Source organism: Leuresthes tenuis, unplaced genomic scaffold, assembly GCF_036924035.1.
Source record: "Leuresthes tenuis unplaced genomic scaffold, fLeuTen1.0.hap1 SCAF_15, whole genome shotgun sequence".
Taxonomy (NCBI): domain Eukaryota; kingdom Metazoa; phylum Chordata; class Actinopteri; order Atheriniformes; family Atherinopsidae; genus Leuresthes; species Leuresthes tenuis.
The window spans coordinates 22,526,629-22,543,460 of NW_027325369.1; the positions used below are offsets into that span (position 1 = coordinate 22,526,629).

Here is a 16,832-nt window from a genome sequence, read left to right on the forward strand (position 1 = left end):
AGGACCGCCACAGCAGGCTGACCTACCTAATTCCTAAGATTAAAAGCAGCCGACGGGTGGCTGCAGGTTTCAGACACAGCGTAAAGACAATCTAAACAGAATCATGATTAGAAACGTGCTGAGCATGTGGCTTTCATTAGCTATGAGCTGAACACAGAGTATAACACAGAGCAGCAGGTCCACAGCATCAATACAGCGCCTGCCAATCAAACACATGTTTAGACTGATGAGCCTTCCACAGCACTGATAAAGTAATTAAATAAAGAACCTCCCTTCTATTAAATGCCTGTGAATTCAAAAATAACATGACACACAGAGTAATCGGTCCATTTTTATCACGTTCACTGACAACAGAGCAGAAATAACCAAAAACAGGAATGGAATGGCAAAGGACTGCTTGGATTTAAGACAAAAAACTGGATGTTTAAGAGAAGTTCCCATAACCAATAAAAAAAATTAAATTAAATAAAAAAAAAAAGAATTTAGGTTAATGTTCAGAATATATAATGCTACAGAGAAATGTCAGCCTTTATGGTACATACACCTGGGAATGGTAGTTTACATAAAGTGCATGATCGTGCACACAGGGCAACACAGCAGCTATAAGAATGTAAAAGTTGTCCATCTTTTGCTCCAGACAGAATAAAAAAGGCAAAGTTTTCTATGAATTTTATACAGTCTGAAAATCAACATTTAAAAGAAGTAACATAAAAAGAAAGAGAAGTTTGGCCTCTTCTTAAAGTCTCCAGAAACAATTCAACCATAAAAAAGGTTCCTGAACTAATGCTTCTTATTGTCTGTTCCCTTTTTCTTAGGCAATTAAGTTTCTTTGGTTTGCATTTCCTTTTCTTGGCTAGGAGCTCTTCACCCATGTGACGATGATGACACAGAGACTCATGACACCCATGATCAACCCAAAGACCACGAGAAGTATTGCCTGGGGAGACAAAACGTGCAAGAAACGAAACAAAACAAAAACGGAGTTAGCATAGAGAGTAAAATGGCTTAGAGTTACACAGTATGTGTTGAACTGCGCGATTCACCCCAGTGGAGTCGACGGATCTCAGGGGCTGGCCACTGATCTTGAGGTAGAAGATGCCTGGAAAAACAAACAGCAGGCAGCTGGACATTGTTGATCCTGAGGAACAAAACAGGAGAGATTGTTAGAGCAGGACTGCAACATTAATTATGTATAAGTAGATACTGTGATTTCAGACATGAAAATCAATACCAGTGGAATATTGACACGTTAGCTCCTTTAATGTCTCTCAGCAATTTAAAAAAGATTCAGAAGCAAAAACAACATTTATTCTCCCAAAGTTATGAAAAATAAGCGCATACCAACTACTCCAAACACATTGCTTATGTCAGGCACAAAGATGGCCAGGATTAACACCACGCTCAGGATGGTAAGAGTTGAAATGATGTGGATCAGCCAGGAGAAGCGGCGTCCTCCATACAGCAGCAAAATCACAGCCTTACGGGCCTGCCACAGTCACACAAATAAAGCTTGTTCAAGAAAAGGTGCAAACTGAAGATAACATGGAATTCCTCATAATAAATAGATCAGCTCTGGGCAGTTTTGATCAAAATAACTCATTTTAATATTTAATAACAAAAGATTTTATGGTAAACTTGGGCAGAATGAACTAAATCAACTACATAATAATTTAATTAAAAGCTGCACTGTGAATAATAGAAAGCAAATAAAACCTTGTCTTATATCACTGCCTGAGTTAAACCAACCACCTTTTGATTTGACTTAATTTCCCACTATTCAGTAAGGCAACCAACATCGAATATGAGCAAACTGAGATACTCTTCAGCTCCAGCGAGTTCAAAGGCTGAGACGGAGCTGATGTACTCACAGGGAAGTGTATAAGTGGTACAGTCAGCAGCACAGCGAGGAGGATAGCCAACCGAACCGTCATCACCATGATGTCCCGTGGCAAGTATGCATCGTAACCAAGCAACAGTTCTGAGTCCACATGATCTATAAGTAGCAGGTAAGAAGAATGAGGGCACAGCCAGAGCAGGACTGTAGCTTAGTGATGCGTGTCTATGCAGGCTTACTATAGAAAGTGAGGTAGCCAAAAAGTGCAGAGATGAAGTAAAGCAGAAAGCTGAGACCAATACTGATGTTTGAGACTTTCTGCATCCTGGCCTTGGTAGGTCTGAAAGACATTAGACATTCAATCAGCCTAGTGTCTACATGTCCCAGGGGGTTCAGTGACATTTAGCAAAAGTTGAAGTTAAAGCCGGAGTGCTGACCGTTCCAGTTCGCAGTAGATTGGCAGGATAGCCGTGTGGCACAGAAAGGAAAAAGCCATGGTAGGGATGGCATAGGCACTCTGTAACACACATCAGTCACAGCACTGCCGTCATTAACAAATTATCAGCTTACACTGTTACACAGAAGTGAGAGGGCCAGTGTGTCAAAGTATGAGTAAGAATCAGCATCTAAGCTGCCGATTGGGATGACACACACATTACAACGTGTTCTTTCTTGAATCGTCCTCTAAACGAATTCCCCGCTAAAAGTCAATATACACCTTTAATGCAGTCCAAGCATGTTTTTCTTGTGAGAAATAAGAACCAATTGACTTTAGATACATCTGCTAGGTGTAATTATGGCAGCCACGTGTACATGTGGCCTTAACGTGTAACATAAATATGAGTGGCAGCTGTAAAGTGCGCTGCTCGGGTTCCACGTGCACAGACCAATCATTTATAGGTGAGAGTGTGACCTGTCAGCACAGTCAAACAACTGATGCTCAACAACTTTGCACCACCATCTAAAAAGGGACCTGCATGTGCAGTGCAGAGAAAAATGCTGGTTTCAAATACGCACCTTGATGGAGATGACAAAGAGTTTTGGCGTACATTCTGACTCAGAGAAATTTGATATCTGCAGAAACAGGAAGAGAACAGGCAGCGTGTTATTCATTTTGTCTGAAAGGAGATGACTTCTGCAGTGCTGATGCAGGTAGAAATAAAAATCCACTGCCTGGTTTCACAGCTAAAGTAGAGAAATCACTAAATTTAATCCATGTAAATCTGGAATTGTAGGATGGTGTATAATTTCAAAAGGTCAAAGTTCATTTCCAGGGCCAGACAAGGTCACCTGGACTTCCTTCCTTCTTATGACTGTCTTTATTCACCATGGAGCCTTTTCTGGTCCTCATCAGCCAAAGCCAACACAAGTCAGTAAACTAAATATCCTGGGTTTCTCCAAGTCCTGTGGCCATGGTCAACTGGTTCCTGCCTCAGAAACATGGTCTCATACAGAACCAGTCCAAAGGTGTCGACACATCTGCTCATTTAAAATGGCAATAGATCAAAATAGTAAAATATTTCCTCTAATGAACAATGAAAACAAGATACTTTGACCACCATAATTCACCACAAGAGAAATGAAAATACTTAACTACTGGTACACGAATAAGAAAACCTGCAATCACAGAGGAATTAGTCCCATGTAAAATAATATAGTTAAGAAAAGATCGGTGAACATCAGAACTGTCTCAGTCTTGCAGCCATGTGCTGTGTCCATCTGCATCATGCCTCCGCAAAGAAAAAAGAAATATTCACCAGAGGAGCTGAAAAATTAGAGTGACCATAGTTGCAATAGTTATCAGGAGGTGAAGAACAGGTCATAATACCTAGTGAAGCACAGAGGTGGTAGTAGAGTAGAGGTGGTAGAGCTGAATGAGCGCAAGGGCATTGCGGGGATGACATGAATTTCTTCTATCGAAGAAAATAACAAAGCTTTGACCTGACTAAATGTGTTGCTTGGCTCAACTCCAACACAACACCTCTTGTTTATCCTAAAGAGCAGCATAAAGGAAAGTTGTCTCTGAACAATTTCAGATTATTTCCTCAGAAATTGGTGTAAGTCTCCTCTATACTGCAGTGGACTGAAAGTCAGCAAAAAGATTTCAATCACAGTCACGAAATAAAGCGAATCTAAAACCTGTTTTTGAGGAAATATCCTTCTGTTAAACTTTCAGCAGGTACGGAGAGTTCAAGCATTTTTAACAGTCTCACATTGACTGTACTGTCTGCACTGGAGAATGTGCTCAATACTAAAATGTATTTGTCTACCTTGAAAGTGCCTGAGAGGGTTGTGACATTATGAGGCAGTGGACATGGGATGGACCATTTCTTGACCACGACCTAGAAATGAGGCAAAGCAATATGTCAGCGATGGAGGAAATGCAGTAGACGCATGTCTGAAAGTTTAAACCAGAGCTTACCACAACAGCAAAGTACAGCATGAAGAGGAAGGCAAGACCGCTGGTGTAACCAAGAAAGCCTGTTGAGAGTCAAACAAACATCGAGTGAGATGCAGCGACTCAAGCCAGTTTGGAGCAGAACATCAAATAGCTTCTAGATCTACAAAACTTACCAATTTTGGGCGATATTGATAGAGGCAGAACAATGCAAACTGTAACTAGGATCAGAAGCAACCTGCCATTGTCATACCAGGCGTTTCTGAAAAAAAAAAAAAAACAAGGACGTGAATTATTAAAGGTTTATGTTAAATTAGGGCACATCGATCATGATCGTCTCCGGTGTCCTGAAATGTTACGGAGAGCAGAGACTAATCTTCCATGCTTTAAGGTGGACCAGCTCTGGATATATGTATCCCTTTAGTACTCAAATATAGAGTGACAGATACATCATGTGGTACGAATTAAAGGCTTTAGCTCTTGCTAAGCATAACAATTATGTAATTCACATGCAAACGTTGTGTCACTCCATCGGAAGAGACCAAATCTCGCTTGCAGGGTTTTTAAAGAGGGGGAATAATATTTTCCTTTGCTGAAGGATAGCCATCGTGGTTTATTCGGGATTTGGGAGTTAGAGGAAGAGGAGGTGGAGGAGGAGGAGGAGTGGTGGAGTTTGAGGTGACACATGTGAAAGGTATGTCGGCTCCGTTGGGGTCGGGGTCGGGTGGAAGGCTGCTGCCTGTGGCTGCTGTATGTTGGACCGCAGCATGGGGTCATGAGGGACTGGCTCCACTGCTCTTTATGGGGCTTCCAGAGTCAGCAGCACCTGCTCCGACCACATCAACACCCACTGACCCCTGTTTGGCAGTTTCACAGCTGTGGCGTTACCATAGGCGCTGATGGATTTGTCTCTGCGTCTCCGCAGTTTCTACCCTGTAACTGGATGTCAGGCAGAGTGCCGCTTTGACTCCAAAAACCTTTTGTCCAATAACCTCTCCAGCTGAAGCTTAGATGAAGCGCTGCAGCTTAATTAGGCCTCTTCTCTACTTAAGCAGCCATGTTGAAGTAAAAAAATATATATCACCACTGAGCTCCAGGGTTACTGTAAAGGCACAGGATACCTAGAGGACCCATGAAATGTGAAAAATGTCACGCTACAAGACACAGCATAGCACTGAGTTAAGGCTTAAGTATGACTGCCAATGAGTCAACCTCCACACAGCGCTGAAGATCAGCGTGAATCAGGCCAACGCAGCTCGATAGCAGATCCACAGCTGCCCATGCTCTTGGCTTTGTTGGTGACTGTAAAACGTGATGAGAGGAACAGCACGCACAGCCTGTTCATGCGAACTCACAGAGATTGAGCACGACTGTGTTTTCGCGCCGCTGCATTATGATAAACGAGCCAGCAAAAAGCAACGCATTTTAACATAAAACAACCCATTTATTTAGGCTTTGATGGAATTTAGTGCGTGTCCGTTAACATCCCAAAGCCACTCATTAACAGAAATGTTTTGCTTCCCTCAGCAGTGAGCTGTAATTAGAATGGCAAAACTGATATCCCCTTGTATCAGTCTGATTCCGGGGAACATGTGTGAGAGATTTGGGGGTGAAAGGAGCACACTAATACAAAGCAGCTGTGTGTGGAAGATTCAGATGTTGACGGATGGAGCTGAGAGCTGTTACAAGTCTTGCTTAAACCAGTGTGGCCTATAATAAAGTGATAGACGTTACATTCTTGGCCAGGGATTCTTCTCTGAGCTGCAGGCCCATCCACCCAGACCAGTGAAGGACACTGAGAGGTGATAAATGGCGTTCTCTATCATGAATACGTTTCCTTTGGGCGTGCTTCGTGCCACACAACAGACAGGGAGCTTTCCCTCCAATCTCTCATGAAGAAATTATTAGCAGCGCATCGAGGGTTGTGGGAGACCTTCTTCCATCACATTATTCATAGATTTATCTTTGCCCAGCTAATTCCAGTTTTTGTCATTTTGAGGCGCAAAAGTGTCAAATTTGACTTATTTGAAGGTCAAAATGGATCATCAACAACATCATGGGAAAAGGAGTGACTCAGTTGTTATCTTATAGCTAATTTAAAAGAATGGTTTCCCCCAGCAGCTGCGTGAGAGTCTGAACAAATCTTTTTCATGGAAGCTCAGAAAGCTCAATGTACCCACCCTGTGTCTTCTGGGCTCAGGAAGCTGTTGATGGCTGCAGGAAGCTCCGACTTCAAGATGAACAAATACGATGACATGGCTGAGACAGAAAAAAAGGAAAAGAGAAATGAATTAAAAACATAAAAAACATTTCAAAATCACAAACACAGCACATAACTGAATGCTGTCACAAGCAGTCCTAAATTTCTGCGGGAGGATGATGTATTTTCCTGTTCGAGGCAACTGTAAAGCGGAGGGGGCGCCACGAAATTAATGCAGCAAGCTGCTCAGGAGGATCACCGGCAGATTTTATGCAGGTCTTCAAACTTTTCTGGAAAGCTCGGGCAGCAGCCAAGATGGAGAATTGGGAGTGGGGGTGGGGCCAGGAATGCTAACAATAATGATCTTTGACGCTAATCCAGGTACTTCCACCCGTTCTCCACCTCACTAGGAAACAGGATACTTCCCCATTTGCTCTGACAGCCAATCAGAGAGAAGATAGGGGTCAATTCCTGAGAGTCAGCCCCAAATAACCCCAGCAGGAAAATGGGGAAAAAGAACATCGAGAGAGGAGAAAACATTTGGACTGAAAAAGTGATTCAGATGCAGTGTGCGGTCAGTCATAACGGGGAGTATGTAAAGGGATTTAGATTTCTGAAGCCAAGGCCTATGCAGAGTGAGATGGGGCCTTATTGCCTCAGGGAAGGTCTTGCACTCGCCGTTAAATAATACTAGCCATAATCCCTCAGATCCTGTATTTGTTTATAAAAGAAAATTCCTGCAATAACCCTCCAGCCCACACAGACACAAGCACATTCTCTATGAGAGTAACTACTGCCATTTATGAGCACTAAAATCTGTCAGTAAGGGGTTATTGTTAGGCAGCAGCTGGTTTAGTGTATTAGCCAAAAAGTTTCCCGGCAAAAGTTCATCCATCAATATGAACAAATGATGAAAAGGGAAAAAAAACTTGAATAATGACACACTGACAGGGATCACACAACAGGCATGATGCAACAGCTTAGTTTCATGCAGTTGGTTACTTAAAGCACAACAACACTTCTATGGGAATTCCTGGTGGGTATATACTTACATCTCTAAACAAAAACGAGCCCTGAGAGAACAAAGAGGGCTGTTATTGGTCAAGTGGTAAGAAAACAGATTTGTATAATAAGCATGTATGTAAAGTTTAGGGAGAACTGAGGTAAGCCCTCTGTGTGTGGTCAGCAAATAGCTCGAGAGTGTGTTCAACGTAAGACAGAGCCACTTTCATTTCATTAAGAGCAAGGAGAGAGGCAGGCTGTGAGAGCCAGGGGCTGGTCAGTAATTAAGGTCAATTGGCCCATCAGCCTTTGGCAGCGCAGATGAATGTTTACCCAGAGTGAGGCTAATTGCACTCTTATAAAAGGGGCCGGGGGTACAGACAGATGCATGCTGGAGTGCTGGCTCTCACACTCTTGCACATACTGCCCCATGCTGGGAAAACCACAAACATACCAGAGGGCACGGCAGTAATCCACTCAGCCATGCCACTAATGACGGCAGAGGAGCAACCGCCTCAGCTCTCAGTTGTCCGAGGGGAAGGTCTGTCTGTGGAGCGAGTGGAGATGGTAGTGGGAGATAGAAGTAAAGGGGTAAAAAAAATAAAGGGAGGGGTCCCATTAGATTACTCACCACGCAGAGGGTGGGAGGGGGGTTTACCATCAGCGATCAATTAGAGAAGAAGTCATATTGCAGGCCCAGGGGAGGGGGCTGAGAGGACCGAGGCTACAAGGTCAGGGGTTATCAGGGAATCTCGATAACAGCCTTATAAGGGGAGTGGGGGAGTAAACCTCACAACAGGCCCCTTGATCACCAGCAGGAGGCACTATCTGCCTCCAAAATAAACAAACTGACCCTGCAGCAGTCCTCACCCTCATCACCACTCTGCTTCTCATAAAAAACACATAATCAGTTTATGTCCAACATGTCAGGAATAATGTCTGTTACTGCACATTCAAGTGGAGGCTGACTTACCACCAATATTTTGGACGAGAATTGCAATTCCAACCAGAACCTGGAGAGAATTTTAAGGAGGCTGTTGTCAATAATAGGCTTCCTGGTTGTGTTGAAAATATAAGTGCACGAACTGTTTGGCTGAGCAAACTCACAGCAGCCCAAAAGAAAACACTTACTTTTCCTGGTTTGCCCAAGGCTTTACCTCCAAGGTCTTCATATGAGTTGATACCTGGAGTATAAAAAAACAACAACAACAAAACAAACAAACAAAAAAAAAAATAGACATGAACGTTGTGTGCAGGGTGACCCATGCATTACAAAACTCTCAACAGGTATTCATAGATTTAATTATCTCCTCTTTTGCCTCCTTTGACCTCTTCCAAACATTACTTAAACATCACCTGATTCAGTCACAATACAATAAGGCTCTGACTAAAATGTAAATACGAAAAGATAAACTATCTTCAACCACACAACGCATCAGCTAGTTTACTGATGCACTGATTTAATCATGAGGAACCGAAAAGAGATAGCTCAGGGTGTGAAGTTGAGCAGTCTGGATGTAACCTCATTGATAAACCCATGCGGTGCGTTATCACAAGTTAGACAGAGTACCCATTGTTAGTCCATCACCTGTTTGGTCACAGAGCTTAAGAAGAAGATGTATAGAGTACGCTGCCAGACTGGACACCAGCACCAACAGGATGCTAAAGAAGGAAGGGAGAGCAACAATTATTAGACATGAAGCGAATAGTAAAAAGAAAATACTGTTGGAAAAAGGATAGCCTTACCTAAAACCAACAATTCCCGTGCTAGCCATGGCATAAGCGAGACCCAGTATACCGCTGCCCATGATAGCATTCATCAGGTTGAACACAGATGAGGTGAAGGAGGCTCCTGTGGCTCTGATTTGCACTGATTCCTGCACACACAGCAGCAATGAGACACGGGGTAAGAGTTTGGGTATGAAGCCAACAAAGCAGCTGAAGAAGAAATCCGATTGTTTGTATCATTTGTGGACTGCTCATGGCAGTAGTAAGAACAACTGGTCAGCCCTGATGATGGATGCCATGAAACAACACAGCAGTGGCATGCAGGATCAGGGAATGGAAATGGGAATGTATGGGGTGGGATTTGAGCTGCTGGCTGTGGGACAGCTGCCTGAGCTCAGGATAAGGGGAGCTGCCCAAACTGCTTGACCTCTGTAATGGGGGATATCCTGGACAGAACGAGTGGCAACTCTGGTGTCAGTGTCACAACAAGCCTGGATTGACCTGCAGGCCTCTCAGTCCGATTGACCCTGTTACAGTACTGAAAGACAGGAAGAACACTACAACTACCAGAGGGATGAAAACATAAGACTGGCTGCAGCATGCAATCCAAATCCAGCAAATTAGATTTCACAGATCCATGAATAGCAAGAATGGGACTTAAAGATGTATTTGCAACCATCTAATCCCTGTTCAGTCATATTGGGGGAAAGCATATCCCAGCAAGTGTGGTCACACTTGTGTTTTGTGTTAGTCTTTGTGATTAACTGGCTATTAATGTTCATCTACAATTCGTTGTGTTAAACTGTTGTTTTGAGCATATATTTTTAGCCATGTTAAAACAGCTCTGACTAACTAATCTTAGATTAGTTGGCAGTACTGATGAATTCTTAAAAATGCATGCAAATGGACCCAAATTCCCTAATATTTACACCACTTTTGAATGTCCAATATAAATGAGTTACAGGGGAAAAATCAGCACGTAACAAATCAAAAGAAAAGTTGTCATGTTTTACAGCCCATAAACAGGCTCCGAACCATTTATTCCACTGTTTGATAGAGCAGAAAGAAAAAAAACTGCTGAAGAACAACTACTTGCAGATTCTCACTACACCCACAGTAAAGGAACATGAACGAGATTGGACAAACTCTTTGAACCTCTTTTCAGCTCATGAGTGCTTCGTGAACTACAAAAATCTGCTATGCATCTGTTATACATTATCTGAATCTTCTGTTACAAACACTGAAGACACTTTTGGAATATAAACAACATGAGGAAATGTTTTCTGCCAGAAAGTAGGGAAGAAGTAGCCTTGTTTTAGCAGTTTTTAGTTGAATGTGACTTCCTCTCAGAAAAAAATTAAGTTAAATGAGAAAAATCAAAGTTCTTCTTCTTTTGAAAGAAATAGAGCTTATTACTGGCTGAGTTCCCCTTTAAATAAAGAAATGAAATCCTGCATTTAAGTCAGCATTTACTCTCAACTTGCAAGTATAATAATAATTTTAAAAAAACGGATATGAACATTTGAAATACGACAGTATACCATCTGTGTGAGGGTGGACTTTCACTGTAAGTGCTGACAGAAGCAGAAAAAAAACAGAGAAGCTGAAATGTGAAATTCATCTCATGTGATGTCTGTCATAAAAAGTTCCAAGACATCAGAAGAAACTTGTGCACACATTTCTGACTTGGAGAAAATACATTTAATGGAGACGTTCAGGTACCAAACCTCCATCAGACAACACTGGGGCCCCAGAGTCGTAGGATTGACATAAATCACACAACTGCTGACTTAATACTCACATTTCCTAATAAAGGGGTTGTCTCGCCGCCTTCTGTGTCCCTGGAGATACGTTCTCTGTAAAGGTCTGTGTGCGCGTGCCCGTTGATACTCATCGTCAAGAAACCAAACCGATCAGTGTCAGACCTCACCAGCGCAGTAGTCAGCGTGACGACGAGCCGAAAACTTTATGAGACCATCTTCTTCCTCAGACACTTTAACAATCTCCTCTTATCATTATGTCAGCTGCTTACTGTTTTTGTTGATAACCCTCATCACGTGCCCATAATTTCCGTCGCATTTCCCATGACAGAGAAGAGACGGACCAATCAGACGTTGAGCCTCCACTCGTTTGCCCAATCAGCAATCGTCTCTAGTCCACCATCGATGACGCAAATTGAAGCATGCTGGAAGACAGAGGATGTTAAGGTGAGTCTGTTCTCTCCACAAAACTCTTACTTGGAACAACAAATGTATGCTCTATTGAAACAAATCACCTTTATTTTCACTGTTGTATGATAACAGAGGACAGTTAGTGGGGGAACTCTTTAAATAGGAGTGTATAAAACCAACGACGGAGTTCTCGTTGCTTTAAATTTGATAAAAACGAAATGCAGTCTTTGTGTAGCATGCTATTTTAGACTGGAATAAGTATGGGAATAGTCAAATAATTTACCCTAAAATGCGCCATTATTTTGATTTATTGATTTTATTTATTTATTGATCTATTTATACTGTTAATCGGAGATGACAGCTTTAATTTAGGAACGCAGCTTTGTATGAGATCTCTGGACGTAACTAAAATCTTTGATCACATCCAGAGTTTTCAAAGATTGTATTCTTAAATGGGAAAAATCTGTGGTTTTTATTTTTTAATTTTTTATGACCAAGGTAGTGAGGATGACAATAAATTCCTGTTATCTCTTTTCTTTTATGTTTCTTCTCTTTTTGTTGTTCATATTTTTTATTTGACTGATTTATTTAGCTCATTTAAAATCCTTTAGAGTAAGTTTGGGCATGATCAGCCATTCTGTCTCTCTAAGATGCTGGAAGTCATGAAGAAAATTTCTCAACCATTCATTCGTGCAAACGAAAACTAGTCAAACGATTGTTTGTTGGTTTCCTGAAGGCCCATTTTAAATCTACTTCCCTGACACTTTGGCAACTCACTTGCAAATGTGTTCATGTATTTGTTATCTCTTTTTTTGTCTCTTTACAAATGTACAAATTTGTTCACTGTGTCTAATGAGTCTTACATGATCCTTAGGACCTGTGTGTTCACCTCACTGCTTAATTACAACAGCATGTTGTTTGTTTTTGTTTTTATAGGCTCCTCACCAGAATCTTTGCTTCTGGTCAAACTCAGCGAAAACTAAAATCTGCCTCTTTGCACCAGAACCTCTGCTCTGCCGTCTCAGTTAGTCCTGGCTTTGCTGTAAAGCCCGTAATGGAGCACAAACTGTTCCGGCCCCCTCCTGAGGCCCGGGGTATGACCTCTCTGGATAAAGATGCCTTCACACAGACCATTACAGTCCCAGCTCTACGGGTACCCACTGGGGTCTTAAACAAAGTTGTGAAGAGCCTGAGAAAGTCCACCGTCCAACGCCCAGGTGTGCCCAGAGTGGTTCAAGACAAAGAGGAGAGTAGTGGCTTTCGGCTAGTCCTGCTGGACCCTCATAGAGTGTCTTCGCCAAGCTCCTTCAGTGAGACTGAAGCTGAGGCCCTCAGGTCATTTGGTGTGGCTGAGGAGCTGCACCACTACGAGTTGAAGTTGACCTACGACAACCTTAAGAGCGAGGAAGTGCTGGAGGCAGTGCTCCCTCAGGGTCAGGATGTGACCTCAGGGTTCAGCCGGGTGGGTCACATCGCACACATGAACCTGAGAGACCACCAGCTCCCATACAAGAACGTCATAGGTGAGAGGCGGACACTGAAACACTTCAAAACAACATGTTGTTGACAGTCGTGATGACTACATTTAAAGGTCTTTGGATTATTGATAAGAAAAGTATAAACTTGACAGATTAGAGTTGCTTTGCAGGCTAAATAACAGGCTCATGTTACTTGTTTAGCATTGGAATGGGATTGCAGCATTACAGCAGAGTAAAGTCAATCAACTCAGTACTTTAGATTAAAATGTTGCCTTTAAAACAGATTTCTCATGTGTATAATGTGTGTGTGATTAAGACAACAGGAAGTTAGTCGGGAATCCGGGGTTAAATTTTCCAACTTCTGGACAGAAATAGTTGATAAGAGAGTATTTCATAAGTTGATATCGGGTTTGGAATTCACACCCTTTGCTCCTTCCACTGTAGGCCAGGTGATCATGGACAAAAATCCCGGGGTCACCTGTGTCGTCAATAAAACAAACACGATTGATTCAACTTATCGCAACTTCAAGATGGAGGTGCTGGCTGGAGAGGAGAACATGGTTGCTAAAGTATGTCCAATTATTTCACACATACGAACACAAACACTGTGTGTTTGGTTTTAAAATATTCAATCTTGTTTCAACGTAAATACAGATCAAATGTTATGATTGACAGATATTTAAAACCCCCTGTATTCAAGTGAAAATAGAACAAAGACAACATGTGAAATGTTGAAGCTGAGGCTTCTTTCTCTTTGCTTTTTATATATTTTTTTATTTTAAGCCTAACTAAGAGGACCAGCTGCTGAAGGTTTAAGGCAAAATGTTTTCCTGTTCTTTCATCTGCTGGACTCCTTTACTACAGAGTCATGCTGTTGTAATCGGTGCACAATCCGATAATTACTAAAATAAGCAAAACCTTCCCAGAAAAAGTTGTCAGATGGATGTAAGTCGCTCCCAGACTTGTATATATTGTATGTTAGTGGTGCTGTCACTGTGCTAATTACCCATGTCATGTACACTATTGTGAAAAATATCACACACGTTGCTTCTTAAAACTTTAAGTGATAATGAGCTGGCTGGTCTGTCTATTCTTAAGGCTAAGACAGTAAGCCTGCCCTCAGACTAAGTTTTAAAAAGCATTTTAAAAAAACACCACTCTCACTCTGCTTTTCCCTTCGTTTTGCTACATTTCTGGGTGGTTATAGAATCCTGATTTTGTTGTTTAATCCCATACGTACTTAAAAACTCAGCAAAGATAATCAATTTCTGTTAGACATATCCAGACTACACTAAATGCACGAGTGATCTAGCCTATGATATTTTATTATGTGTTGAATTCCCACAGAACTAACCTATCTAAAGTCCAAGGACTGTGTTAACTACAAATGATTCTCAGAAGTGTTCCTGAGCTCTTACAGCAGTGCTAACCTAAAACATATCTTTTCCACCCTTTTGTTGCCAGTTTCCCAACCTTTTTAAAATTATTGTTGGCTTCCACTTAAAAATGAACATCTATTTAAACAGAATCCATAAAAATGTGTCAGTTTCAACATTTCAACGTTGTGTTTGTACAATTTTTCGAGCAGAAATTGGGTTTAAATCATTTGTAAATCATACTTGGTTTAGGTAACATTTTTTTAATTTGGGTTGGATTCAGAGCAGATCTTTGTGAACAGCTCTCATCTTCACCATCAACGTCTGTCCTTGTTGCAGGTGAAAGAAAACGGGGTGACATACGAGTTTGATTTTTCTCGCGTTTACTGGAACCCTCGGCTGAGTACGGAGCACCAGCGAGTGGTGGAGCTCATTAAACGTGGTGACACTGTGTTTGACGTGTTTGCTGGTGTTGGACCGTTCGCCATCCCAGCTGCGCGCTCGGGGGCCAACGTTTTAGCCAACGATCTCAACCCAGAGTCTTACAGATGGTTGCAGCACAACTGCAAGCTCAACAAGGTGGGGAGCAAAGTCCAAACCTTTAACCTGGACGGCAGAGCTTTCATCCAGGGCCCTTTAAAGCAGGAACTGCCTTCTCTGCTGAAAGGAGACGCTCGCGTCCATGTGGTGATGAATCTACCTGCGTTAGCTTTGGAGTTTCTTGACGCTTTCAGAGGTCTCCTGCAGCAAGAAGCTCCCTGTGACCAGAACCTTCCCACAGTGTATTGCTACGGCTTCTCTAAAGATGACAACGCTGAGGCGGACGTGGTGGAGAGGGCTTCCCGCAGCCTCGGATTCCCCCTGAAGAATGATTACTCTGTGCATTTTGTGCGCAATGTAGCGCCCAACAAAGATATGATGTGTGTAAGGTTCACACTCCCCAAAGAGGTCCTCTTCAGCAGCGATGACAAACACACAGGTGAGAAACGGTTTGTAGATCAGTGAGTAATCCAGCGATGAATTAGTAATTAACTTTATGGGAACAAAAATGTATTCAAACATGAACAAGAATGCATGTTATTGCAGAATGCTGCTGAGTCATTCTGGGTAAATGGCCAAAGAGCCATGAATTAAGGAGGAACTTTTCCATCTCCTGCTTCTACTGATTATTATCTGCTTTTAGTACTTAATAACTTTAATATCTTCTTGGAAATGCAAATGTAGGGCATGATTATACAACTTTGAAATGACAGTACACTCTCTTTCAATCCTATGCTTTTACATGTCAGGATGTTTTAAAAAATGTTGTTCCTGACCAGGTCTTAGTGTTATTATTCATTTAACAGAAAGTAGGCCAGAATGCAGAAGCAGTGTGTGAAAAACAAAGTCCATCCCATGATTCAGTGGCTTGTAGAACCACCTCTAGTAGAAGTAACTTTAAGGAATCATTGCTGTAGACATACGGCCTCACGTCAGACTCCAGAATACTTTGATATGCAGAGGAGTTCATGGTCGACTCAGGAACTGCAAGGTGCCCAGGTCCTGTGGCTGCAGAACAAGCCCAAATCATCACCCATCCAGCACAAAGCTCGGCAGCTGCTGTGAGGTGTTTGTGTTGATGTGATGCGTTTGCTTTTCTCCAAATATGCTGCTGTGCATCATGACCAAACTTTTCCATTAGTCTCGTCTGTCCAACATTGTTCCAGAAGTTATGTGGTTTGTTCAGATGCAACTTTTTCCAATTGCACTGCCACATGAATTAGAATTTTTTAAATTCAACATGCTAACCGAGGCCTGTAGAGTCTCTGTTGGAGCTGTTGAATAACGGGATGCTTCTGCAGTTCTGTTTTTTTTTAGCTGTACCATAACTCAATATGTTGTTGTTCACCTAAGGTTGTATTTGTCTAGTTTTAAAAATGTGGAAGCACCAGGTGTTTTTATTATATCAAGATATGTAAAACGTTAGAAGTGAAAGAGGCAGATTTTTCTTTTAATGGCTGTAGAAAAAAAACCAGATGAAAAATAAATGAATAAAAGGGGAGGAAGCAACATGTTGGCTTGTCATAATGAAATAATTACATTCATCTTTTTCATGTAATCCGTCTGTGTGTCTTATTATTTCTTGGATGATCTTTGTTTCATATTCTAATTACAAGTGTCAAAGCAGTAAAAAAGTAAATCATTTTCAGTTGTTACGATGACTTTCCTCAATGTAACGTACAGTTAATCCCCAAATCATTGATATCCATGTCATCGTTTCATTATTAGTCTTTTTTTTACCTATTCGTATTCAGTATATAAGTCAAAGATATCTTTCAGTATTTTAATGAAACGTCAAATGTTTAATTTTATTTTGCTCAAAATTTTTTGTGTGTTCACAGAGTCTTCGGAGGAACCAGCCCCAAAGAGACAGAAGTGTGAAGAAACTGCACATTTGACATGATATTCACATCGAGTTTTTTTTTTGTTTTTTTAAAAAAAAATCTTTTCTGAGTTACTTAGTATTCAGAAATAATCAGTTTTGGCTAAAAATGGAGTTTTGTGTGCTGAAATGAACTCTATTTATCATTCTGGGCTGTACATTGAACATGTCAGGCTGTTTCATTTTTAAATAAATCTCAAATGATGGGAAAATGCTCAATGGT

General features: G+C 41.6%; 2 protein-coding genes across 2 annotated transcripts; one reads left to right on the forward strand and one right to left on the reverse strand.

The window, feature by feature from the left end:
* Nucleotides 1–316: 316 nt before the first annotated feature.
* slc38a6 (solute carrier family 38 member 6) lies at nt 317–11,228 on the reverse strand. The gene is made up of 16 exons (XM_072365575.1): nt 10,964–11,228; nt 9,181–9,311; nt 9,023–9,096; nt 8,566–8,618; nt 8,408–8,447; nt 6,413–6,491; nt 4,409–4,494; nt 4,257–4,315; nt 4,105–4,176; nt 2,852–2,908; nt 2,272–2,351; nt 2,074–2,174; nt 1,869–1,993; nt 1,342–1,486; nt 1,044–1,138; nt 317–937 (listed from the first exon to the last, which is right to left on the reverse strand). Exons 1-16 carry the CDS (start codon nt 11,054–11,056, stop codon nt 854–856), a joined length of 1,374 nt encoding a protein of 457 aa, XP_072221676.1. The 5' UTR covers nt 11,057–11,228; the 3' UTR covers nt 317–853.
* Nucleotides 11,229–11,323: 95 nt separating this feature from the next.
* On the forward strand, nt 11,324–16,794 carry trmt5 (tRNA methyltransferase 5). Its single transcript, XM_072365533.1, has 5 exons — nt 11,324–11,369; nt 12,270–12,856; nt 13,256–13,380; nt 14,527–15,166; nt 16,569–16,794. The coding sequence occupies exons 1-5, from the start codon at nt 11,362–11,364 to the stop codon at nt 16,628–16,630; spliced, it is 1,422 nt and encodes a 473-aa protein (XP_072221634.1). The 5' UTR covers nt 11,324–11,361; the 3' UTR covers nt 16,631–16,794.
* Nucleotides 16,795–16,832: the final 38 nt, after the last annotated feature.